This window comes from Passer montanus, unplaced genomic scaffold (assembly GCF_014805655.1).
Source record: "Passer montanus isolate IOZ18808 unplaced genomic scaffold, ASM1480565v1 scaffold26, whole genome shotgun sequence".
NCBI classification, from domain to species: domain Eukaryota; kingdom Metazoa; phylum Chordata; class Aves; order Passeriformes; family Passeridae; genus Passer; species Passer montanus.
The window spans coordinates 10,389,018-10,415,694 of NW_024367261.1; the positions used below are offsets into that span (position 1 = coordinate 10,389,018).

Sequence of the window (26,677 nt, forward strand, 5' to 3'; positions counted from 1 at the left end):
ATTTTATTTTTTTGTCTCATTTTTAATTTTCAGCAAAAAATTTAATAGGTGAGCTGGTATTCTTAAAAGAGCCTATAGATAGGAAAAATAAGAAAAAGGGAGTAATTTGACATTTATAGGTTCTGTCTTTTCTCAGTCTAAAGAATTTTGTAGGTTGAGAGGTAGGTTTCAAGTCTAACAGAACAATATGGGTAGGTACAGAAAGGTAGTTATAGTAAAAGAAAATATGCCATGTGGCAGCCGCTCTATTAGGTGATTGTCCTGTGTATATCCAGGAATAAAGAATTTTAATTCTGGATGTCAGATGAAAATGGTGGTGGCCTGTCTGAGATTTGAGTTCAGGACATTTTTTAATGCTAATTATTAGAGATAATGGAGTGTGAATGCAAATCTAAAATTAATGACTATAATATGATCAAATAATTTTTTTCCAGTAAGTCCTGGTACCAGTTTAAAAAGAACAATGAGAATATTCAATTTAGTAGATCCTTTAGAGAGCCAGTGCATTTGCCATGTGTTTCAGCAATCCATCCTTTATTAAAAAAAAAATAAATAGCATGATTTTTTTCTCAAGATTTCATAGTAAAATCAAATAGAAATTATTTCCTTACCTTTACAGAAAAGCTGGAGCTGTGCTGTCCTCTTCCAGATAGGTTTCTTTTCTTTCATCACCTCAGCTGAGAGCTTTACATTATGCTGAAGTGGATGTTGTAGCTGGGAAGTCTGTTGTACTAAAATGCTACAAAGAGCTAGCTTGATCCTTTTTTTTTTTTTTTTTTCAAGACAACAGACTGTTGCCTACTGGAACTCCTCTAACCAGATGAAAAAGCTACAGAGAGGGTACTAGGCAGTTAAATAAGCTGCTTAGTTTTCCTGCTTCTGTACTGAATAGGATGAACTCTGTGTGCTGATTTAACATTCTAGTTTTGCGTCTGACTTGCAAATCCAGCTGACTGCAGCTTCAGTTAGCATTGGCCATTTTAAACAATTTTGATAATTCCTTTCCTGATGTAGTTTTGTGTTCTTTGTCCAACAATACACTATCTCATGCATGTTTGGAAGATTGTTCCTTTTATTTCCCTTTCAGATGCTACAGTGTGTCACCCAGTCCATTGGCTTCCTTGTCTTTGAGTACTAATCTGTGAAAGCCATAGTCCGGGTGGACAGTGAAGTGGTGCTAAGCTGAGGTAAACAGGAGAGGTAAATAAGAGCAATCGGACTTAAGGAGGACTACCCATGGAGGGTTGGCCTTCTTTAATGTTAGGGGCATTGGCTTGATATTATTTGACATAACATTTGCTCTTTTTGGAAGTTTTTTGACTCAATTTGTCAAAGTGTCGAGATAAAGAAGATGACAAGGCATATTTTCTAGAGACAGTTACCCAAAACTCAGGCCAAGTGTTGATTAGATTTCTATATGTGCTTGCCCCAGGTATGATCTCTTAATCTTGGAGGAAGTAATTTGCTGAAGAGCACAGCTTCTGCAACATACATAGTAATTTTTAAAGGGGTTACAGTATTGACTTAGCTCTCAACAGCATTGTTAATTGTCATATGCTGTTGTTTTTAGAAAATGAAGCATGTAGAGTGTACCTGGTTTGCATGTACTCAGAAGATTTCTGGCCAGAATTTCTGCTTGTCATCTTTATGAAGCTCCATTTGAAAATCTGGAGGGCTTTCTTGAGCTTTGAAGTGTGAGAGGATTTGGCTTCTAATGCCTCTAAAGGGGTAGGCACCCTATAAGTGCTGCAAGTTAGAAAGACATAAAGACTTTAAAAAGTGAGTTTTTGTAGCTGTGATCTCAGAGCTTTGTTTGTGTAGGTATAGGGTACTCTGTATGTGTAGGATGAGATGTTCAGGAGTGCATAAAACTTGCTTTGATTGTGTTCTACCCTGTCAAACTTTAAGTAATTGAAGGAGAGAATTTGCCTGAAACATTTGCTGTTGAATTCCTGCTGGTTTTGCTGTCGTTACTGTGAGACATTAAATAACCATAAATACATCCATCAGGAACTTAAGCTAGATTAAATTGACTACTTGATTAAACATTTCTAATGTAGAGGTTCTGTAATAAAAAAGACCAACATGTAAACCTGCAAAGATGTTTGTCAGTTGTGTGTTTTGGGAGGTTTCAGAGTAGACCTGCACAGGGCTGATACATGCAACACAAAACATAGAACTGAACTGTATTATATACATTGTGTTAATCTATTGGTTTTGTACCATCTGTTTTCTTGCAAGAGCCAGTTTGCTTTGTGCTTTTTAGGTTATGAGGATATACTTGCTTACAAACAGCATCTACCCTATTAGAAGTGCTGATGGAGGGCAAGACCCCTATATGTCAAGTTAGGTCCTATGGAAATTCATCAGTAGTCTTCATTCAGAAGATTTTGCACCACAGATAAGTTAGTATATACCTGGAAAGTAAGACAGTTTTCTGACATGCATTGGGATAAGAGCACAGAAGTCTTAATACTAAATGCATCATTTCCTGTCCGCTATTTAGAAAACTTGCCCTTCTATACAAAACATTGTGGGAATAGATACATTGAATATTCTTGCACCAGCTTGTCAGTGGATGACAGTTTGGAGCAATACTTTGTTGCTTCTGCTGGTGAAATCGTAGGCTTTGAAGAAAACAGTTTGCAAAATTGAAATAGTAATCCAAGAAAAATGGATGTGAAGCTTCATTTTCTGAATGTAAGTAACTGAGAGCTGCTGGAGACTGCTAGCACAAGAATGTACTAATTTGTGTTTGTAGATGAAAGTACCCTTTTGTACAAAGCAAAAATCAAGAGGGCAGCAAATCTTACCCAGCATTGGCTCGATACCTTCCTTCAGTAGGTGTTGGTCTATTAAGTCACAGATTTCCAAAAGAGTGTATGCTTGCTCTTTTATAGTCTCCTCTTTGCTTTCACAATTCAGTCCAGCATCTTGGAGTCTTCCCAATTGTTTCTTATCATTTTGGTTTGTGATGATGATGTCTGCAACTGTGTGAGTAAACCTCCATTGTAAACTTTTGCATGTTTTGAATAGAGAAGTGCAACGTAAATGAGAGAATATCTGTATTGGTATCAACTGTCATAATTTTCTGCCTTTCTTTTGGATTGGTTTCAGATGCACATGAGTCAGCACTGTAAAGATTGATGTACAGATCTTTAATCCAGGGGAGGTGACAGATCCCTGTAGAAAATTTGGTCACTCTCTGTTTATAGCTTTTACAAAGTGCCAAGACATTATTGGCATGGACTGTTCTGCAGATTCTGTGGTACAACTGAGAGTTCCATTTGGAAAATATGTTCCCTGCTCTGGACACAGAGAGAGAGAATCAGTCTCTCTCACCCAAGGAGTCAAAGTGGCTTCTTTTTGAAGCTGGAGGTAGCTTTATTATAACTAGTTGTTTGGCAGGCTTTCTCTTTCTTTAGAGTTGTGGGGTTTTTTGTGAGGAGATTGATAAAACTGTGCTTTGCCTATGTTGAATTATTTTGGTCTCTAAGCTCACAGGCATGCCCTAATTACTTGTGAGGTATACAGCAGCTTCATACAGTTGTTCTTGGTTATGATTAGTAGGGGGATCTTCATTCAGATTGAGGGTTGCATTGTCAACTGCAGCAACCTTGTGCTGAGATGAAAAGTGCCTAGAGATTGCTCTTGAGGTATATGAAGTAAGTGGTCAGATGCATTAGCTATTTTTACCCTAAGCTGTGCAAAGGTAGGTACCTATCTCCACAAGTTATGCTAAGGATAAAGGCATAGCAGAAGAAGTGATAAAGGCATGGCAGGAGAACTTATTAAAGAATATTTTCTGCACCAGCAGTAGCAGACATGGATTTGTCTTGTGGATCTGTAGTGAAAACGAGGCACTCTCATGTATAAGTGTTACAGGGGTTTTGCTGCTCTATAATTTAGCCTTAACATTTCCCATCTGCACATTTTAAAAATAGTATTGTTCTCTTCAAGTGGATACCTCTTCAAATGCTCTCCTCTCATTCATAAACTGTTTGCGAGACTGTTTTGGCCACAGTCTACCTATTCTTCTATCTTGCTTTTTGTTTTGTAAAATGAGAGTGCTGCCAATGCAGACAATTGCATCTCTAATTGCTGTTTCATAAGACATGAAGGTAAAAAGGACATGGGGAGCAGAACATCATTGTGGATGTTGTCATTTTAACATAGAGTGAAATCTCCTTTGCAAGAAACAGACATAGTATGGGAAATTCTCCAAGGTTGGGAATTGTGTATTTAGAGCTTTGCTGTCACCATCCAATTTTCCCTTTCATATGGGAAGGCAGTCTTCCAGTATGGGAGAAATATGCAGTTTCTTCATTATTTCTTGTTTTCTTTGAAAAAGAAAATGTCTGGTTTCTGCTCTGTGCATAGCTGCAGTCTGGATTCTCCTTTCTTGAAGGTCATGTTTTGGTCCTTGGCTGTTGGTTATGGCAAACATTTTTGTGGCTTTCTTTGAATGTGACCTATGGATATGGACTAACACTGTAGTTTGTTTCTCTTTTTTCACTTGGTATGTCATTCTTGATTTCACACCTTTCTATCTCCAACCATGGTCAATGACTCTTACACACTGAGGTCGTGCTGGCATCAGTTAACACCAGCTGTCTATTTTTAATTCTGCCACCTTCTCATATTGCCAGAAAAAATGTTAGCAGATATACATACATACATCCGTGTTTTCTCTCTGTCATCAGGATCACTGAAACAACCTCTTCCACAAACACATACTTTTTTACTTAGAGAGTTCCCTATCATTGAGCTGTCACTGGATTCAGAAATTGCTTTTGTGGTTAGATGTGATTTGACATGGAAAACAATCCAACTCTGTGAAATCCTTTGAAAAACTGGAATGGTGCTGTAGTAAAACCATCTGACAATGATATTTTCTTAGTGAGACAATCTGCTAAAACTCTTGGTTTTAAATTCTGTGTAATTAAACTCTAAAGGAAAATTCCACCTTGGATTAGAGGACTGCTGCTCTGGCTTCCATAGCTGTATTTTAGTAAGCAATGAGTTGCTTACTGCTGAGCTTGGCTGCAGCTCCCAAATACATGAAGCTGTGTTGCTTTGTTTTAATTATGTTTCAGAAATAACAATGCAAAACTATTTTTTAAAATATGTATAATATTTCTTATGTATAATATTAAACGGTATTGTACCTTTCTCACAAAAAAGTCACCAAAAACCAGTCTGCAACTGGAAATATTTAGTTGGAGGGTAGGGAGGAATGTCTTGGAGCTGGTTACCTCAGCTATCAGACAGCACTTTCTGAATTTCTTGGCCAAGAAATACAAGTAAACTTGCTATATCCTGGTGCATTATGGTGATTAACAAACAGCTGCCATGCCTGAATAGTGGATTGAATATGCTCTATATGAATTCAGGGTTGTGTTACTCATCCCTTTTCCTTCATTTTTCTTGTCATCAGCTTGGGACTTCTTTTCTTTATATTGACCAGTGTAATTTCTGAATTAGGATGGGAGTTTTGTCTGAGGCCTCACTGAAAAAGTGATCCAGACACCTTTCTCCATAGGAACAAGCAAAAAAATGTTCAAGTTGTACTTGTGGTTTTACTTGAGCTTCGTAGTAATTTAAAAACATGTCCCCACAATACTCATCCTTTGCCTTGCCACCATTTTGCATTGTACTTTGTGTGCTGCTCTGATCTGGATTGGCTCAATGTAGGAAAAATGGCTAAAAAATTTGGTAGTTATTAAATTCCTGTCTGGGAATTAAAAATTAATTCCTCATTATATTAGACATTGTAAGGATACACAGCTAGAGTTTTTGCTGAAACATCACAGTATCTGAGGAGGAAAATAAGAAAGAATTTCCAGGAAAGTCAGTAGCACATAAAATTAGGGTTTTTGTTTTAATGTAATTTTAAAAACTGAGAGGAGAAAAATTTTTAAGTAATATGTTGTTAGACAGAAGCATGGATGTTCAGTGCTGTCCCATAATAAAGAGTTGGATTCAGTTATTATTCTGTCCCTTGTGCAATGGTTTACTTTCAAAGTCCAGTTCAGTTCTCAATGAAAGCATCATTTAAGCTCTAATATCTAATATCTTGAGACTTAAGGAGTTAAGATCTTACTATGTCCAGCCCTGTTTAATAATGCCATTGTTCTTTGTCCCCCTGAGTTTGAATTTTCTCTAAATCAAGTAAGATGTCATACCATATAAGCATTAAATATCTAGTCCTTAGATATGAAGCTTTTCTGTTCTGGGTCTCATTAATAAAAACAGCAGTCTTAAGTAACTCTGTTATCTGTTGTAAAAATTCTACTTTTTATTCCCCTATCAAATGTCATGTGCTGTTCTTGGTTAACTGGTCTCATCAAAAAAGGTAATGTCTTCCCTGTATGTCAGCTCAGTCAAAACACTGATACTGTATGTAAAGAGAAAGCAGTAAGGAAGGCTACTGGTTACCAAAAGCCTGAGGGTGCTAATATGAAAGTTCATTAGGTTGTGTCTCTTTTCCTATCTCTGAGTGTCATGTATTTATATAAATTCAGGTTAGTAATATAAATGAAGTCCTGAAAAATAGCTAGTAATCTGAAAGCTGTCATGGAGAATATTTTTCTAGTCATACTTGTGAACAATGTTGTATAGTTTCTATGGATTAACTGCTTGGGATAAAATGCATTCACTTCTGCTTAGAAGATGTTTGGCCATGCAGCGTTGACCTTACTCATGGTCATGGCTTGTCACAATATTCTAGAACAATGTTTGTGTTGGATGTCGTTTCATTATACTTTGATTTGTCTCATTTTTAATCACATGTTTTCACATTAGGTGTGAAATCAAGAGAGAGAATAAAAATAAACCCAAATTCTGGTTTGTTTGGTTTTTGGTTTTTTGGTTTTTTGGTGGTTTTTTTTTGTTTGGTTTTTTTTGGTTGTGTTTTTTTTGTTGTTTTTTTGTGGTTTTTTTTGTTCTGGGACGTGAATGAGACATGTCAGCTCACATGGGATTGCTGGTGAGCTGCAGAAGGATGCCTTATCTGTGTATTCTACTTTTCTTTCCCTGGGTTATCAGGCAGTGTGTTCATGTGCACTGCTTTAACTGGTGGAGAAAGTACAAGTGATGTTGGTTTTTTGCCCTGTCCTCTCAGCTGTAAAGCCTTTGCCCTAAGCCCTTGCTCTTCAACAGCAGAAAGAGCTTTTGAAACTGCAGTGGTGTATCAGCTTTTTCAGCTCTCTCAAGATAAAATGGTAAGTATTATTGTATGAAAAAAGCTTCTTACCACTAGCTTGTGTGGTGGTAAGCTCAGCCTGGGGAAGACAGATAGATGAAGTGATTAGCTATTAAGAATGCTTAGTAAATCTTAAACTATTCTTAACTGCTTTAATTTATTTATTTGAAGCTGACTTAATGAGCACTATGACATCGTCCTCCTGGATTTTTGTATTTTGGATGTGCTCAGCAGTATCTCTGGCAGCTGGGCATTGCGTTGGGTTGTTACACTGTGGTTAGTTTTTGCACCCTTCCCCTATGGTCTGTATGTATGCCTAGCCTAGTGCATTTCCTTAAAATGACAAGAACAAAAGAAAATGGCAAATAAATTGAGCCTGCTAGAGAAGAAACAAGCATATATTCCAGAAGCCTGATTTTGAGGCGTTGTCATTCTGCTTCAGCACTGGTTTGTCCCCTACCATTTGTATCTAAGACCTGTCTGCAGCCTCTTTTCTGAATTGCTCCGAATTTCCTACATATTTCTGTACTTTGGTCAATATTCCTGCTAGTTTCACTCACCCCTGTCATGTCCTTTAATGTCTTAACTTCCACCCAAATTGTGCTGTCAAACGGTACCAATCCTTCATACACCCAAGGAATGGATTTCTGTATTACTGAACATTATCTGCAAGTTGTATGTCATTCATTGGATTCTTTCACAGGAGTAGATGGCATTCTAAGGAGTGATAAAATTATTATCTTCTATCTGTTTTGTGTGTAATTTGGGTAGAGTCCACAGGATTGACAACCAGAAGATAGATAACTCTCTTCTATAACACAGAAAAGCTGAAGTACTCCCAGACTACTTGGGAGCACGTTTCTATCATTTTCCAAACTCTGGTCCGTGCCTCTTATGCCAAATACACTTGCATACTCCTTAATGTAAGTTGGGGCGTGTGCTTTCTTCAGGCTTCACAGAATTTTCCTAATACTTCTTATCAGTAGCTAACCATTACATGAATTTTCATTATTAAATGTTCAAATGCAAGATTATTTTTGTTCTCTTAAACTGAAGAAAACCTCAAATGAATGTGAAATAATTTGATTCTGCTACTCTGTTTAGCTAATTTAATCTATTCCTTTAAGCTGTATATAGCTATCAGACCTACTGTCTGCTTGGACTTTCTCTTTTCCTCATCCTCTGTAAATCCCATTAAATCTCTTTAACCCCTTTAACTCATTATGGGATTTGCTTTCTTTTGGAAGCTTTTACTTAGTAATGTTTTTGCCAAATCATATTCATTCTCCAGTCCCCCTTTGTTCCCTTCCCAATACTATTTTATCTGATTGGCTCATAGCTATTGGGTTTGTCTTTTTTGAATTTCAGGTTTTATTTTAAAGGAAATGAATTTTCACCATGAGTGAAACACATAGGATAGGAAAAAAAGTCAAGAGGAGAGATGTGTTAACTGAAGGATCAAAAAACAGAGTTTTCGTAAGAGAGCCCTGAAATATTTAAGTTGCAATGAAATCAAATCAGCTGCTGGTTTAGTGAGCTGTTGATGTCCTCTTGCTTCAGATTTTCATTGCTTTCTACTTTTCTTGCTTAGCAGCTGTCCCAGTTTCAGACACTTAGAATAAACTGGGCATACTCTGCTTTACCCTTGCTCACTTGTGAAACAAAAAGCACCAGGAGGAAAAACTGACCATTCCAGGTTCAGTTCCTGAGTAAATGATCTGAGGTGTTCTGCCCTTGTGGCCCACTCCCAGAGAGGTTTCTGTAAGTGAAGACTATTTGCAATGATACAGTGAGAGAATTTTGTACTGTGTTTTGCATTGTGCTTGTTTTGTTTTTCTTTCCTAGAAAACTGATAATGGCATTCACTTGTGGTCATGGGGTATATGAAGCTGCTGTACTGTGACTTGGCCAGCATGCTATCTATCTTAGAGAGAGTAATTGTGAAGGTCATCTGGATGTCAGTCGTACTCTTCCCGTCAAAAGAATCCACTTGTGGTAAATAACCATGCATTCAAAGGTGCCTGTGTTCCAGAAGTGACCACTACTTTAGCTGAAGATCTCTGTTGTAGCTTCTTCCTAGGATCACTTTTTTGAAAATATTGTCAGTGCCTCTTTCCTTACAATTTGCCAACTTACTCCTGCTTGCATCGACATACAGATGTCTAATTTCAGTATCCCAGTCTTACCCATAATTGGGCAGAAGTCTGATGCGAGGTGATATCTGAACTTTTGTTACCTTAATTTTGTTTTTTTCACCATATCTCTTTAGAGCTGTCAGTGCAGTGCAAATATCCTGATAGTATTAAAGTAGATTTTTTCACTTGCTCATCTATCCTCAGCTCTATTTTTAAAATTAGTACACAAGCCTGTGCTTTGGGTTAATTATACACTGTTCTGTTTTATCCAAGAAAATCCTCTCTTTCTAATTTTAAGGGGTTTTTTGCACTATATATCTAAGAGGTTTTTTATTCTGTTCTTGACTGATACATAGTGAAAACCAGACCTTCACAGGATGTCTTTAATATTCCATTAGATTGCAAGGTTCTACCGGCCTGGTTAGCTGCCTAGGGGCCTGCCTTTAGTTTGGGACTTCTTGGTTATGAATTATTGTGCTGATAACCTGCAGAAATTCTGAGTTGTGTCAGAGAGGAGAAAGTGAAAATTATAAACTATGAAAAAAAAAAAAATTAACCACCACCCCTGCAGCATAATCTGCTTCTTGGCTACACAGCCTTGGACTTTGTGGTGATAGCATTACAGCAGATATTCTTGGGAAAAAATATATCTGTTAGATGAATGTTGTGTTTTGCAGAGATGGGTACAAACCTATTTTGCTTCAAGGAATTTGAATTTGTCTGTGGTACCTTATGATTGTTAAGGTGTGCAGTACAAGTAACGCTAGCAATTGTTATCGCTAGCAATTGTTATCGCTGTATATTATGTTTATAGACCACATTGTGAAGACCTGGTGTTTTTACAAGTAGCAAGGAAGAGAAAGTGTCTGTTCTACCGAACAAAGAGGGGTGAATGCTCTGGGCCGTAACAGAAATAATAATAAAGTTGCTGCTGTAAAGTGCAAAGTAAGAAAAATCTTTGTATGAAAATCAATAAGTTTCATCTGTAGTGACTTTTTGGTGTGGCATGTTAAGATAAAAGAGAAACAGCTAAAGTGTGAAGTCAGGGATGAATGTCATTAGGAAATATGCCTTTAGTTAGTCAGGATAAAATGCCTGACTAATGGTCTTGTTCTCAGTGATGGTGCTTTTATGTGATTAATTTGAATAATTTTCAGTGTTTACTTCTGATAATTAAGAAATGTTCCAGTATTAGTTAGCAGTTGCCTACGTAGATGTGGGAGCAATAGTGGCAAATCAGAAATAGTCTGATCAGGCTTGTTGTGCCAGTAGGTCAGAAACTGTGACAAATAAGCTGCTTGTGCGTTCTATTGCCAGCTTGGTTCTTCATTCTGTTTTCTGAATGAATGAGACTGCCTTAGAAGGGAATAAATGTAGGAAGTACCCAAAGTCCTGTTCTAATTTACAAGAAAAGATGCTGTTGAGTTTTACTTGACTGCTCAGTTGATGAGACACCCAAGTCCCTGGTGAATTTAGAATTAGAAACAAAACTCCTTCTCTTAAAGTTTATGCAAAAACATTTGTTGGACTCCCACTTCTAGTTAGAGTGTTTTTAGACCCTTGTCAGACCTGCTTAGACCATAGATGACAATTTCCACAGCAGAACAGTCCTGGTTATTGTATCCTGCCATAATCCTGTCTGACGTACTAACAAAAATAGAAGCTTCTCTCAGTTGTTCTACATTTTCTTTCCTATCTTCAGTGTAAGAAAATAGAAAAGTATCCTATTGTGATGGGAATTGGGTACGACTTTTGGTAGATTGAAGATCACAGCAGGACCCATTAAGTTGTAGACTTTATTCTATTAACACTGAGCTGTTTTTAGTGCTCTGGAGATAAAGATATCTAACATCAGTCAAGGATTTTGTGTATTGGGCATATGGAGTGTAATTGTGTAGCTTTTCAGCTGAAATTGTGGACAACTGTTAATCCAAATAGTATTCAACTCCATGGTATCCATTTGCAGCAGTACACTTTTCACATTTAAGAACTTGGGGCACTGTTAGTAGTAATATTTGCAAATGAAAGCTGCATTGCTTGCTGTTCCAATCTACTTTGGGCCAATGATTGACACTTTACACTCCGTTTACTGTGCTGATGTCCAGATACAGAACTGATGCTTTTATATAGGTGAACTTGGGCTCCCAAGAGCAAACTGAGGATTTTGACCTTCAGTTCAGAATCTCCCATTATGTAGTAGCCACACATGGAGAGACTTATCAAAGACGGGAAGTAATGGGAAGCTTCCTAAAATTCTTCTGAGTATGTTCATTCTGTTCCCAAATGTAGGCATAGGTAGAGGAGGCTGTCATTATTGTACCATGAATACGGTTTCCACCACTGAAGGATGATGCATTACAGTAATTCTGTTTGTTGTAAGAAGCAGAGCTTAAAATAGAATGGTATGTAAGAATGTATCCTTTCTAAACATAAAGGTTTCTTTGTGTCATAATGAAGTATAGGGCTTTAAAAATTTTATTATTAATGTCCTTCATATATTTTATTCTTTTCATTGAAGTGGCCAACCTTATGACACCTCGTTTTGTAAAAACCTTTTTTCCCTCCTACCTTCCTTTCTTTGTTGCTATTTTCCATTTTGTCTTACTTTCTGGTCAGTTTCAATTTTCATTCTGATGCCTTGATTTTAAATTTTTTTTTTTCAACATACAGTTTTTTCTCTTTCTATGCTAACTCTCTGGAATGCTAAACTTAAGAGATGAGTGTTAAGGGCTGAGTGATCACCCTTGGCATACTTAATTGTAGACAAGTTGTTTGAACTTGTAACACTTGGAAAATGAAAGTGAATATATTTGTTTTGTTATTCCCATGGAAACGAGATATTTTTAATGAGCTTCTAAAAACAAGTTACAAATATACACAAAGAAGCTGATTCTTTGTAGCCGTTGCTTAATAAAAAGGAATTAGTTTATTTGGGGTGTTATGGGTTGAGGTTTTTTTCTTAAGTTCATGAGGTCTGAAAAGCTGGTACAAGGAAGGGATTTCCTGAATGTGAACAGGACATTAAAAATGGTGAAAATAAACTGGGGGTATGAGAGCCTTGTATGAGAGCCTTGTGTATTATGCTGTGTTCATAGTATTACAATTTTTCAAACCGTTTGAGTTGGAGGGAGCCTTTTACGTGTCATCCAGGTGAACACCACCACCTCGCCCTTCTCCCAGTGAGCAGGGACACATTGCATGAGACCAGGTTGCTCATAGCCCCATCCAGCCTGACCAGGGATGGGCCATCTGTCATTTCTCTGGACAGCCTCTTGCTGTCAGTGTTTCACCACCCTCCTAAAATGTCTTCCTTATATCTAGTCTGAATCTACCCTATTTTAGTTTGCAGCCATTACCTTGTCCTATCACAACAGCTCTGCTAGAAAGCCTGCCCCCAGTCCTTCCTTGTATGCTCCCTAAAAGCTGCAGTAAGGTCTCCTGGAGCCATGTGTCCACCAGTCTGAACAACCCCAACTCTCCCAACTTGTCTTCATGGCAGAACTGTTCCTTCTCTCTGATCAACTCTCTGGTCTGCTCTGGACTCACTCCAACAGGTCAGTGTCTTTCCTGTGCTGGGGACCCCAGAGCTGGATGCAGTGCTCTAAGTGGGCTCTCGTCACAGGAGAGTAGAGGGGCAGAATCCCCTCCCACACCCTGCTCCCATGCTGCTTTTGGTGTAGCCCAGGACACAGTTGTTGGCTTTCTGGGCTGGGAGTGCATGTTGCTGGCTCATGTCCAGTTTTCCATCCAATAGTACTCACAAGTCCATTACCCCTAGGGTGTTTTTGTGGACCTGGATTGGAGAGAGTGTGTAAATCAAGGTTCGTTGAAAGACTTTTTCTGTAATTTCTACCTGCTCAGTCAGTGGTCTCCTATACATTCAACCCATGACTGTACAGAAAGAGGAGAGGGGAGCATGCTGTTCTAGTTAGTAATCATGATGACAGCAACTGCTCAGAGCTTTTAGAGATCTGTCTCTAGATAGAGGAGGGGTATAGGATTGCTGCTTGATAATTTAGATGCTAATACATGGCATACATGTACCATACCTCACATACCAAAAGTGCAAGAACATGTTGTGTTCCTAGGGTTTTCCACAAGACTTGGCATATGTTGTAGCTGTAGAGTTTTGGAGTTAATTTTGGTGCTTTACTAGTGGATTTGATAATTTTGTAGTATATGAGGGAGTGAGAGGGGGTATTTTTGGAGTGTAGAAAAAGATAACAAATTTCAAAATTAAAGCTGTTTTATTTAGGAAACTTGGGATATAGTTGCAAAAAATTCCTTCACTCCCAATCCTATTTTTAACATCAATTAATGCTGTTGCCTGGTAAAGAGTATCAGCTATGATGCACATTTGTTTCTCCTTCGGGATTCGGCTGCAATAGTACCTTGGTCATATGTGTCTAATTTGTGATTTTACCTTAAGCTGAAGGGGAAAAATCCACTCATTTCCTTGCCCCATGTAAGTGACAGGGAAGAGATGAAATGTGTCTTAAACCAAATGCTCTTTGTTCCTCATGACTGCCATATTTTTGTATTTTTCCTTTTAATTCATACCAAAAAAAAGTTATGCTCTTCTATTTAATAAGTGGGCAAGCAGAAATTTTTCATGTGTTAAAATAACCCTGAGATCAGTTCATTTGTATAGAATGTGGTGCTAATAGTGACAAGGTGTTGTGTTTGACCACTTCAGGGTTGGAACTTGATGATCCTTGTGGGTCCCTTCCAACTCAGAATATTTGGTGAAAAACAAACAAGTCAACATGAATTTTTGCTGGTTTTGCTGAAAGTGGTCATTCCCTTCCCCACTGCAATGATCCTAACTGATGATCCAAGCTAAACCTATGTGCTACAGAAAGCTGCCTTTGACAAGGCCTGAGTGCTAGGCTTGGCAGTGAGTCTGTAGAGAATTTAGGGCCTTAGGGTGTTGTTATGCTGAAGCCTTGCAGTGATTGACAGTGGTTTCTTTTTCTAAATAAGAGGCAAAACAAAATGAAGTCTTGACCTCTTGTGCTACTTAAAAGTTCTTGGATGTGTTTCATCAGAAGACGGATATTAATCCTATTAATGAGAATCCTGGAGAAATTCCAGGTAGTTAATTGCAGTTTATTCCACCTGTCTTTCTGATTAATTAAATGCTGGATTATATTCTTTATTTCTACTGTCATGATGTTCTTTTACCAGCTAATTCTGAGATATTCCAGCACATGCTTTACCTAAAGCAGACAAGTAGTTGCAAACAGCAATGTTTGGTCAAAAAACACATAAAGTTTATTTTGTGGGGGTTGCTGACATTTGATACATATGTTGGCCTGCATTGAAAATAAAGAATGCTAGTAATGAACAATTATTTAGAGGGTTCCCTTAGTGTTGAATTTTGTTTTGAATAACTGATTTCTCTTTGTTGTAAAAGCCTGGGATAAAATTTCATTTTTGTTTAGTTAATTGAAGTAAGAGTTACTTTCTAACTGTTGGTTGCTGAACCAGAAATCTCATTTCCCCTTTTCATTAGTGGAGGCATCCCCCAACTGAGAGGGATTTGACCACTGAAGGTACCTAAAAGAAGATCAAAGATAAATCCATGACATATAGATGAATTGCTCTTCAAGGTGGTCTTTTTGACACTCGAATTAAAATTAGATTGCTGTGTACTGTTTTTCTAGCGCAAGATTTCTGTTGCTGGTGCACACTTTCTCTATCCTAGCATCTATTGTTTATTCCTATATAAACAGCTGTCTCTGTTGAAAGGACTGGTCTGGGTTGTGTGGTGGTGCTTGGTTATTTTTTCCCCTGATTTGCTTGAAATGTTCTACAAATTGGCACAAAAAGAAATGCTCAAGCAGCAAACAAAACTTGTGTAGTAGCATGTTTCCCAGCAACATGGACTCTCAAATATTACTTTAACTTAGAGATTTTTGTAATGTAAACATTTTCTGCTTTTGAAGATGGTACTATGTAAGATTATATCAGTATAAGTATCAAAACATCTTTTTGAAAATGGTTCTATTTGATCTGCCAAACTTTAGTTCAAAATATATGGCTAAATTTTGGGGTGTAAATTCTTATTCTAAAGATCAGAGAATCTGTAGTTTACTAAAACAGGAAAAGATGTGGTTTGTCTCTGCTGTAATTCGTAAAAATAGTTGGTTTTTGTTTAATGGTGAGTAAACTCACTAATGCTGTTGCTTCATATCTGAATTTTAAAATGAGGAACACTAAAACTAGATTAATATTAGGGAATTGAGTGGAGCAGTGCATACTCTGCAACATTATCTCCTGCCCAAACTGAATATTTTAAAATGCTACAAAATAGACATGCATTAACCTCCTTTTGGGTAAACATATCACTGTAGTGAATGCTTTGTAAGAGTTCTGTCAACTGAAACCTTTGGTGTGATGGACCAAAAAAGATCTGCAGGAATGACAGTATAAACTGGTGTTTGTAAAGTGGGAATTTCCCATGATCAGAATTTGCACCACACACTTGTACAGCAAAATTTATGAGTTTACCAGGCTACTATATTGTGTTTTCTGCATACCTTTAAATGTTTTTTGAAGATGATGGTCTACAAAGGAAAACAAGTATTGAATTTAAATGTGTTATTTAAAAACTTGTCAGTCTTCAATTGAGGAGGAATTTCAGGATTTTAATGCTTTTCAGTAGTTTGCTTTACACAATAGCAGAATAATTCTTAATTTATTTGTGAACACATGAATAGTGACTTATAAGTAATATGATAAGTTATTCAAAGAGGAATCAAAAGTAGTAAATAAAAAGACTCACCTAAGACGCTTCAGATCTTGTCTTATACATGCAGGCATTATAAGTGATCAACCAAATGAGACTGTATTTAATTTGATGAGCTGCAGGCATTTTGACAGTAAACCCAGTTGCTTTATTTCCTCTTTATTTCTGAACATTCATCAAGGGAAATCTGTGAAGTGCTGTCCTACTGATGTACATATAAAAATAAAGTGATATTCCTGGGATATGTTTTTTTTGACATCGTAAATGGGTTGCATGGGCCTTCCTGTTCTGTTGCAGTTGTCTGTTGTTCACTGTGGTAAACTGAAGCCATTCTGCTATTCTTGAAATGCTTTTGTGCTCCTTTGTAATTTCTTTCAATTGCTGTGTGTTTCAACAGGGGAAAGTCTGTAAGAACTATTACTTTTGAGCAGTTTAAGGAAGCTCTTCAAGAACTCTCCAAGAAGCGATTTAAAGGCAAAAGTGATGAGGAAGCACTTCAAGAAATGTATAAACTAATTGAAGGAAAAGGCCCAGGTTTAACTGGAGTAACGGTATGTTACTGGTCTAATGGACAGATTGTTTCTGCCTGTCCTTTGTCCTATTGCAGTGTTGTTATGTTCACCACTTCCCTCTACAGTCCACAAATCCAATTTCTCTGTGAGCCTGAAGGCAGCAATTGCAAAGGAGAATGGGAGAAAAGACTATGCAACAACTGAGTATTGCGCTACTGTGTGTTCTTGTGTAGTACTGTCATTGCTTCTTCTAGGAATTTTACTAGCATGTTGTAGCACATCAGGAATATTCTGAGCTCTTGTGTATGCTTAGAACAATGAAATGTTGATGAACAGTGGTGTATCCAAATCAAAAAGAGTATAATGACATTGGAGCCACAATAAAAAGTTTTAAGATGTTTTGTGAAATACAAAAAAGCAAAGGCATCTTAAAATACATTTATTTACACCATGTGAATCCCAGAACACTGGAAATCTGTGACTAATTATCATGTGGTCCCATCTTTGTTTCTTGTTTGTTCAAAGTCTGTCACAGCTACTATGTTCTTTCTTTTTAATTTTAAAATACTGGTATTAAGCTTTGTATGAGAAAAGGCAGCTATAAAGCATACTGTACATTAGCTTGGTTGTCCTTTTAGATGCCCAGGCTAGGCAAGCATTTATCCAGTATTTTAGGAAATACTGGAGTGTTTACCATCAGCTCGAATAGTTCTGTCAGTTTAGTTCATCTGCTTAAAATTTGTGATCCTCCTGAATTTTGCCTGTAAAGCTGTGAATGAAAGCATAATCTTTTCAGAAACTGGTTCTCTACAAATGATCAGCATAAACATCAAGTGAAAAGAACTGTTTTGAGTTGTAAAATAAGTCAGCTTTTTGCAAGATTTTATTTTATTTTATTACTCTTCTACTCTCATTTAAAACAAGTGGTAATTTTGATACGGACTTAAAACTTAAACCTTCCTTTTTGTTCTTCACTTATGTTAATAAATTGGAGTAACTTCTTCATCTGTACAGGGATTCTTCCTTCAAATTGTGTACATTCTTCTAGGTCTCACTTCTGATTCCATTTTTGGTATTTCAGCAGGCATTGAAATGAGCAGTGTCTGCTACTAAGGGAAAAATCTTTCTGTGTGGGGTGCATGGATGAGAGAGCTTTGCAGATGCAAAGCAGCATCATATAGGTTCAGCAGAGGTATAGGAGTGTGCCAGCAGCAGAGGGGGAGAAGAGCAGAGAGGAATATGAGCCAAAGATGTGAGGCTTGACTGTTCAATATGTGCCATTCTGGGGAGAGTTGAAGAAGTTAAGAAAGGGGGATCAGAATGTCTTCTTCTGCTACCTGGAAAAGTAAGGGCGAGGAGGCAGAGCATAAAAAGGAGGGAGATTGCAGACTGGGAGTGTGTGTGTGTGTGTATCTATGTGTGTGTATATAAAACCAAATGTCATGTTTGTTTTCTCATGCTAATTTAGTTCCTGGATGGTGAAAAAGACCCACAAATTTGGCAATTAAAGATATTAAAATAAATAAATGAATACATGGCCACGCTCCTTCTGCAACCCAGGAGTGCATATATGAATTCTCTATACAAGCTTTTAATGCTTTGTTTACTTTGGGAAGTTAATATTGTGGAAATTTTAAGTTGTGCTCCTTTCTGTATGGTTACATTAAGCTTTTCTTAAAAGTTCTAAGGCAAGTTAGTCATGCCATGTAGTGTGTGCCCTGCTCTGTAAAACTCTGCTATAGGTCATGTAGATTTGGTTCAGGTCTCAGACAGAAAAGTTTGTGACTACTGACACATTACTCTAAACCTATTAGGAGGAAGGAGTTGAAAGTATGATTAAGTGAAGCTTGTGGATAATACTTCAGCAGCCCGTGGGAATTTTGTGTCTTAGCTTCTTCTCATTTTCTTCTGTACTGGGTATTCTGGGGAGGTAGTGGGTAGGGGCAGTATGTGGACTAAATGGCAGCCTGGGGTGGGGAAAGCACTCCTTCAGCAGGACAGTTGGAAAGTTGACCTTCACATCAGACAATGAGGATTTTAGTGCATGTTAGGATAGAAGTGATAGAAGATTTTTTTATCTTCTTCTGTTTATTTTTTCTTCTCCTTCAGAATGTCATAGAATTACAAAAATCCCTGCTTGTTGTTGATGTGGTTGAGAAGGCTCAGCAGCCAGACATTGAAACCAAGTGAATTTTAGGCTGCTTTCTAATCTGGGAACAGAACATGTATGATTGACTGTCACACAGGAAGAAGAAGAGGAAAGTCATACAGGTTAATGAAGCCAGTGGCTTTATTAGCTCGCTTGGTGGTGATCTCTGAAGAGAATCTACAGTGCAGGTCATGTAACTTTGACAGCTTGTAAACAGACATGTAAATGAAGTCTAGGGCCTTTTAATTGTCCTCATTCCTACACAAAGGTTACAAAGAGCAAAACTGAGGCTCTTTCTTTTCCTGTACCAAGAGCTGTGTGCCATAGCAATGCTATATGCATTTTTACACCTCCTGGGGAACAGATCCTTACCTTGGTTATTGTTTGCTGTTAAAATAAAACCAGTTGAACTTCAGTGTATATTCATCAGGGTCTTTGACGTAGAAATGCAGAGCAATTTCAAGTGCAAGGAATCTGGGATGATCTCATTCAAACTTCTGCTCACAAGAGGGCTGACTTAAAGCCAGATCAGGTTGTTCAGGGCTCAGTCCAGTGAGATTCATGGTGAGAGGAGTATGGGTGGCAGGGCAGTACAGCAGCAACAGCGCTTGAAAAGCTGGATGATGGATGCTCAGGGAGATGTTGATGTGGGCAAGATCATATTCTCACCAAAACATACCTGTTAGGGCAAGAGCAAGGAAGCCAGAGTGAAGCCCACAGAGTGTGGTAAATGAGACAAAACACTTGTTGCTGCAGAAGTGCAAAGAGGCCTAGGAATTCCACTTAAGACTATGTGGATCTGCTTGAAGACTATACAGTGGTAGTCTGAAAAAGCTGCAGGAGATGCTGTCCAGCACATGGACTTCCATTAATATGTAGAAGTCTGCAGAACTGCCATTAGCACATGAGAGTCTTTGGCTCTATTAGGAAGAAGTCCTATATCCACCTTGAATGCTTCAGAGAGCTCCTGTGTCTTCCCAGAGTTCAGGGCGGTGGTGGCCACTCTTGTGGGAGATGTGCTGTGGTCGAGGTCCTGAGATTCCAGATGGCAGGAGAAGATGAGGAGGAGACTGACGTGGTATTTGTAGAAAACCCAAGCTACACAAGGTGTAGGAGTGACAACTGAAGACCAAGTGGACAGAGATTATTGAGATAGAAAAGGCTGAAAGCTGGTAGCTTTCAAAAATTCACAGATCTGCTCCACCTGCAATTGCTCAATTTCAGAATACATATAGTATCCTAAGCTCTGGTGAGGATCAACAAGACCCATCAGAGTCAGCTGAGCCTGAATTTAATGTTTACACAAAAAAGGGAAAATGAGTGATAATGTTGACCAGCACTGTCTCACACTGTGGGGACAGACAGCTTCTTTTAAGAATCCTTGGTTGAATGAATCCTTGGCTGGCCACAGATTTGTAGTTTTATCAGGCCTTAGCATGAGCTGTTAGTGAAAATCTGGAAAGGAGTTGAGTGAACAGTCACAGAAGATTTTGCCATCCCAAATATCTCATGTGCAATTACACTTCCCTGAATGGGTGACACTATATTCTGGCAACAGTGCTGTACCATGAGTCAGGAGTAATGGGTACCAGTCACAGAACATTACTGGAGACTCTTCTTATGGATGATCAAGACATGTATTTTCTGATCTCACCTGCTGTCTCATGAGTTTTACTGCTTGGTAGGTGCCAGGATCTGGGATTGTTGCAGATGCACGGCCAAGATTTGTCCATCTTCCCCACATGGACTTCTTCTTCCTCTTTCTCTTCCTTGTGGGTACCCAGAGTACTGCTCTGGAGGCAACCCTGACGCATGTAAAGAGGAACTACAGAGCTTTAGGGATGAGGGTGATGGGTAAGGAACTGAGATCTTGTCTTGCCAATCCCAGGAGGAGGAAAGATTGGGTAGAAGTGGACTGTATGGCTTCTCTTGAAGATGGGACTTTAGCTTCTAGGACCACAGAAATGAGGGCTACTCAGCAGGGATGAAATAAATCTAACAAAGTAGAACAAGAGTATCTTTACAAACTAAGCTTACTGATCTGCTGAGGAGACTATTAGACTGGGTATGGAAGGTTGCCATAACCTGAAGATGAAAGATCATAAGGGACAGAGCAGATACGTTTAGGTGACAGGCGTGACAAGAGAGGTTTTTGCCTTTCTATGAATGCAGCAGGACATGGGGTCTGTCTCTAATGCCTGCACACAAAAGCATATAGTATGGGGAAAGCAGGGCAAATTAGTTGTAGAGATGTGATTCACTGGGATTGTGCAGGTGTGTTAACACTTCTCTTCTGACTGGAGTGCTGCACTGTATGAATAGAGGCTCTTGAGGAAATACGTGAAAAAATGAGGAAGAGGGATGGTACTCTATGTAAAGGCCTAAGTTAACAGCATCTAGCTTTGGACCAAGTCTCATTAAAGACTGGTTGTAACATTAAAATGAAGAAGGATTCAGCAACACACTCACTGAAAAAAAAGTGTTTGTAATATATTTCCTTTTCTGTTTTGTATTCACCACCAACAAGAATGAAAAACTCCTCAGAAGTGTTGGCACACTGTTTTTGTGGGAGGTCATATTAATCAGGCTGCTAGATCCCATGAGGTGGGATCATGCAGTGACTTAAACTGTTGAAATGCTGGAGAACTGGAGTTAAGGGGCTAATCTTAGAAAGGAGAAAAGGGAAGGTTCTCTTGTGGCTGCCTAATAACACCTGATCTGCCCTTATGGCTGGACTTCACATGGTCTTCTCTTGATAGAGCTAGATATGGGTCAGGCGGAATTGACAGATTTATGAGAATTTCTTATGGAAAGTGGTGTCACATATAAGGCACCTTTTTGATGTATTTTATCTAGTTCTGGCTGGACTCCTAATAAATAAGAAGGTTTAGGTACTGTATATAGAATTAGGACTTGCAGTGCTATATCATCTGAGTGGCATTACTGGGAACCACTCCATTGAAAGTTCTCACCAGGATTAAATGGTGTTATTTTCTGGCATTATTGAAGTGGAGGTGCTTATTTACGTTTGTGTGGGTGTGTCTGTGCGTGTGGTAAAGCAAAGCAACACGAATGAAATCCAAATTTTATCTGAAGGCTTGATCTCTGTTTCTGACTTTCTGCAGACTTCTTCATATATTTTTCTTTGGCAAATTGCTATATACTTCTGTACTACCGTAGACAAAATACATGTTATTGACTTCTGTGCTCTCATTTCCTTTTTACTGTAATTCATTTCAGTTTCCTAAGGGCTGATAATGCATTTCTGGAACTAATTCAAATTCTTGACAATAATGAAATGGATTGTATTGCTTCCTCTGTAAACTGGTCCTTGATTCATTAGTTATCTTTAGGTAGCAGGCAAAATCTGTAAGTTTGCAGAGTTGACTTTCTCAAGAGAGGGGAAGGGAGGAATGTGGCATTTGTTAAGGTTTCCAGAGTTTAAAGACAATAGCTTTCACTTCCTGTCTGGTAAGAGGGCTGCTTCAGAAAGAAGTTGGACTATTGGTAATAGGGAATTTAGATGAGATGTAGAACTTTTTTGGCTTTTTTACTTACCTGCAGTGTGGTCAGACCCTGGAATAAGTTGTCCATGGAGGCTGTGGGACTTCTGAGGTGTTCAGGACTTAACTGGAGAAGTTTCTATATAAGCCTCTTTGAGCCTTGCTGTGAACAGGGCCTTATGCTAGATAAAGACTCATATTCAAAGGTTCTTTCCAACCTAAATTGTTCTGTGACTTAGTCATTTTAAGTTTTGATAATCCTCAGGGACAGAGAATCCCCCACTCTTTCCAGGTTTGCCCAACCACAGTGGTGAAAAATTCTCACATGTCTATTTGGAATTTCGTATCTTCCAAATCATGTCCATTATTGTTTACTTCTAAACTGTCTCTGTTTCTAATATAACCACTCTCTTGAGGACAGGAATAAGATTTGTTTCTCCTTTTTTAATTCTGAGTCTTTATAAACACATTCCCATCATCTTTTCCATGTATGTCACATGCTCCAAACCCCTTGCTATCTTAGCAGCACTTCTTTGTAGACATTAACACAAAGTGAGGAAAAATACTGAATTTTGAAGAAAAAATGCCAAAAAATGAGTAAACTCAATTTGGAACACTAAATGATTATGTTTGATTCTGTTGTGCTAAGTAAAACTTTCTTCCTAAGACAAAGTTTTTTTTAAATAAAAAATTGAAGTTCACGCGCACCTTCTGTGATATGCAAACTTTGTGGTTAACTGTATGTGCAAATAAGAGATGGAAAATGAAGGCTTCTGTGGTCCCAGAGAAAAAAAAAATGAGGAGGTTGGCCCCAAGGAATTTATTGCCTTTAGAATAATGTAAATAGAGAGATTATATAACTTACTCTAGATAGTAAACAGTTCAAGAATACAGAATTGCTGTATGACATGGCAGAATCATTTTTATGTGATTCACTGTGAAAAAGAAGGGAGAGACTAACTTGCTATTGTGGAAACAGTTCACATCCAGCCCTTTGTGCTCTTCACTACATTTCTTCCTACATTTTTCTTCACTTAAGAAGGATGGTCAGCTTTCTCCCCCACCCCCCACTTTTTTATTTGCCTCCCCATACCCTTGTGCAGTAATGAGCAGATGGGTTGTAGAGAATGAGCTCACGGCCACCCTTTCTATTGGTTTTGCCTTTTGCTCAATAGCCAATTTAATCTGCATAGTTGGTTTTGTTCAGAAACAAAAAAAACATTTTGATAAGAACAGTTGGTTGCACATTCAGTTTATAAAGGCTGTTCACTAAAAATAAGTCATCAGCTCATAGAGGAATCTTTATGATAAACTTCTCAGGTTAAGACACTGAAAGTAATGGTACGGCTAGTCCTAGAAATCATATCCAAGCACATGAAGGAGAAGAAAGTCATCAGGAGTAATCAGCATGGTTGATCACCAAGGGAGGGTTGTACTTGACTGACCTGTAAACCTCTACAATTAAATGACTACCCAAGTAGACAGGGGAAGAAGAGAGTAGTACAGTGTCTACCCCTTGCTTCAGTAAGGCCTTTGATGTGGTCTCTTACAAGAGTCTCACAGCCCCTCAAGCTGCAGTAGCTGGATGGGCAGACATTGAAGTGGATTGAAAACAGGCTGAATCGTTGGGCCCTGAGGGTGTTGATGAACAGTGCAAAGTCTAGTTGGAGGCTGGAAAACAGTGGTGTACCCCAGGGGTACATTTTCATTAATCATCTTCATGGTTGGGTGTGGTATACTTTCAGTGAGTTTACTGATGACACAGAGCTGGGAGGAGTGCCTGATTGGTCATCCCGATGGGATGGTTGCCATCCAGAGGGACCTCACAGGCTGGAGATCTGGGCTGACAGGAACTTCAGCAAGCAGTGCGAAATCCTGCAACTGGTGAGGAAGAGCCCCATTCACCAGTATGTGCAGGGGGCTATGCAGATGGAAAAGAGATTGGTTGAAATGGACACCAAGCTGAACATGAACCGAAGAGGTGTTCTTGCTGTATGGAATGTTGCTGGTATCTCAGCTGCATTAGAAGTATTGCCAAGCAAACATGATGTTCCTTCCCCTCTGCTCAGCACTGCTGAAATCTCATCTGAAGTCCTGAATTCAGTTCTAAGCTCCCTGGAGAAGACTGATAAACTACTGGAGAGAGTCCAGAAAAGGACCATAAAGGTGATTGAGGGACTGGAGCATATATCCTGTGAGGAAAGGCTGAGAGAGCTGGGACTGTGTAACATGGAGAAGAGAAGGCTCAAGGGTGAATGCCATATCCATGTATATAAATACCTGAAGATAGGGTGCAGTGATGATGAAGCAAGGCTTTTTTTCAGTAGTGCTCAGTAACATGACTTTTCTATGATTCTGTGATATATAGTACCACTAGCTGCTTGTGGTTGAGGAGCCCAGGATGGGTATGAAGTTGTTGTACATTCTGTTCTGTATTTACAAAGACTTTTTTGAATGAAAGCATCTTAGCACAACCTTAAAAATGTTCACCCCACCTTAAAAAAAAAGGAATATTTTCTTTTTAATGTACACATCTTCATCACAACAAAGAAGGAAAAGGAGAAATAAGGTGTTCTGCATATCCTTGTAGAGGCATCTCATCTCTGATCTTTTATATAGATACATCACTTCAGGGAGTGAGAACATAACGTGCAGGGAATTAACATTGCTTGGATTTTGTGTTGTTGGAAGCAAGGTGAGCCTCCCATTTTATAGGAGCCAAGAGCAAATCAACAGGATTTCAATTGTAATAATCTGTCATATGTGGGAAGGGGCACATCAGTGACTCAACATACAACTTAGGAGAAGGCTGAAGTTTTTACTCAGTAAAAAAAAATCTAGAGAAAAAATGTTTGCCTTTCAGCTACTGCCTTTAATGTTCATTTCACTTATTATGACTCCTGTGATGCAGGAAGCATTCTGATCCATCTTGGGATGAAAGACCACCTGATGTGGGATCATTGTTGCTCTTGCCCGGGATTTGTGCTGTTCCATGTGCTGTGGTTTTAGGTTTTGCTTAATTGTTTTTTGGGACAAAAATATAATATTTTTTAACCTGCCAAGCTGTTGCCCATCCTCAGTTTTCTTTGTTGGTTAGAAACATGTCTACATATTAATAGGAAGAGGAAGGGCTTGTGTGGCATGCTGCTGTCTTGTAAAGATGCGCCTTGTAAGTCATGTGTGTTGAGGTCTTATCAGAATGCAGGTGTCTTGATATAAACACCACATTTCTCAAGTTTACCACTGGGAATAGTTTTCTGGGAACATCCTGTATTGTTGACATGACTCATTCTATTAGTCCTTGTTTTACTGTTTCTTCTTGCCTGTTAATATGTATGCATTTCCATCTATTCACGTAAGTTTTATGTACGTTACTAGTATTTAGTACGTTACTAAATACATTGCTGTACAAAAATTCTCATATGTTTTTATTGTAGTTTGTGTATTGAGGAAAAGTTCATACATTTCATGCCACACCTTTGAAACAGAGGAGCAGAAGCTGCAGTCTTTCTTTTTTAAATAGTGATTAAGTTTACCATTAGAAATTTTCAGAATAGCAATCTGTCCTGAGAATGAACTAGGTAAAGGAAAGGGCAGTCAACTAGAGTTTCTGAGACTTCTCTGTGGATGTGATGGTAGAGAGTATATGCAAGTGTAGACAAAACTGATTTTCTGTCAAGTAATGGTTTTTAAATACAAGGAAAGCAATTATGATTTAAGTTTAATTAACTCCATATTGAATATATTGCCCTTGTCTTGCATTTGGAGTTTTTCTTGTTAAATGGTGCTACCAGGTCAATGTGAGCAAGTAAACAGCATATATTAGACCAATACTTCTTCCTAAGTATTGTCTTGATACCTATTTTTTCAGTATAGAAACTATTCCACCTCTGTGAATAGTACTCTTAAGACTACAATACAGAAGTCCCTAAAGGTTATTTAGTAATGCTATTTTGAGCAAAGAATGCTTCAGTGGTCATTTACTTTCAGATAGTGACAGGTGGTGCACATAAAAAAGTGCCCAGTTTTAGCGCTCTTTGTTTACTTTAGCTCAAAAGTCTAGTGTGTTTTTTCTTCACCTGACTCTAAATAAATAAATAAAATTAAAAGATAATTAATTAATAGAAATAAATAAAATTACAATATACATTGATGGATCAAAGAGGCTGCTCCTAGTCCAAGCACAGAGATTATCATGCTTCTATATTGTTATGTGAAATTTTTTTTTTTTTTGTTTCTATAGTCAATTTTTTTTTGTCCCAATGACAACAAAACTGATTTTTGAAGAGCCTGATATGACTCAGTGGAAGAAAAGTCTTTGTTCAGTGCCATTTCATAGACTGCTAATTTCCTAATATTAGACATTACTTTCAGTCCTTCCAGTTTGTTACTTCTCTCATGAATCCTAGAATTTAGAATTAAA

General features: G+C 38.2%; 1 protein-coding gene across 2 annotated transcripts in view; it reads left to right on the top strand.

Moving 5' to 3' along the window:
• Positions 1-26,677, top strand: part of LOC120503477 (tubulin polymerization promoting protein) — a 61,747-nt gene that overhangs the window by 25,843 nt on the left and 9,227 nt on the right. For both annotated transcript variants that reach the window (XM_039711985.1, XM_039711986.1), the window contains exon 3: positions 16,488-16,641. In XM_039711985.1, coding sequence (XP_039567919.1) covers positions 16,488-16,641 — 154 coding nt within the window. The remainder of the gene's footprint in view (positions 1-16,487; positions 16,642-26,677) is intronic.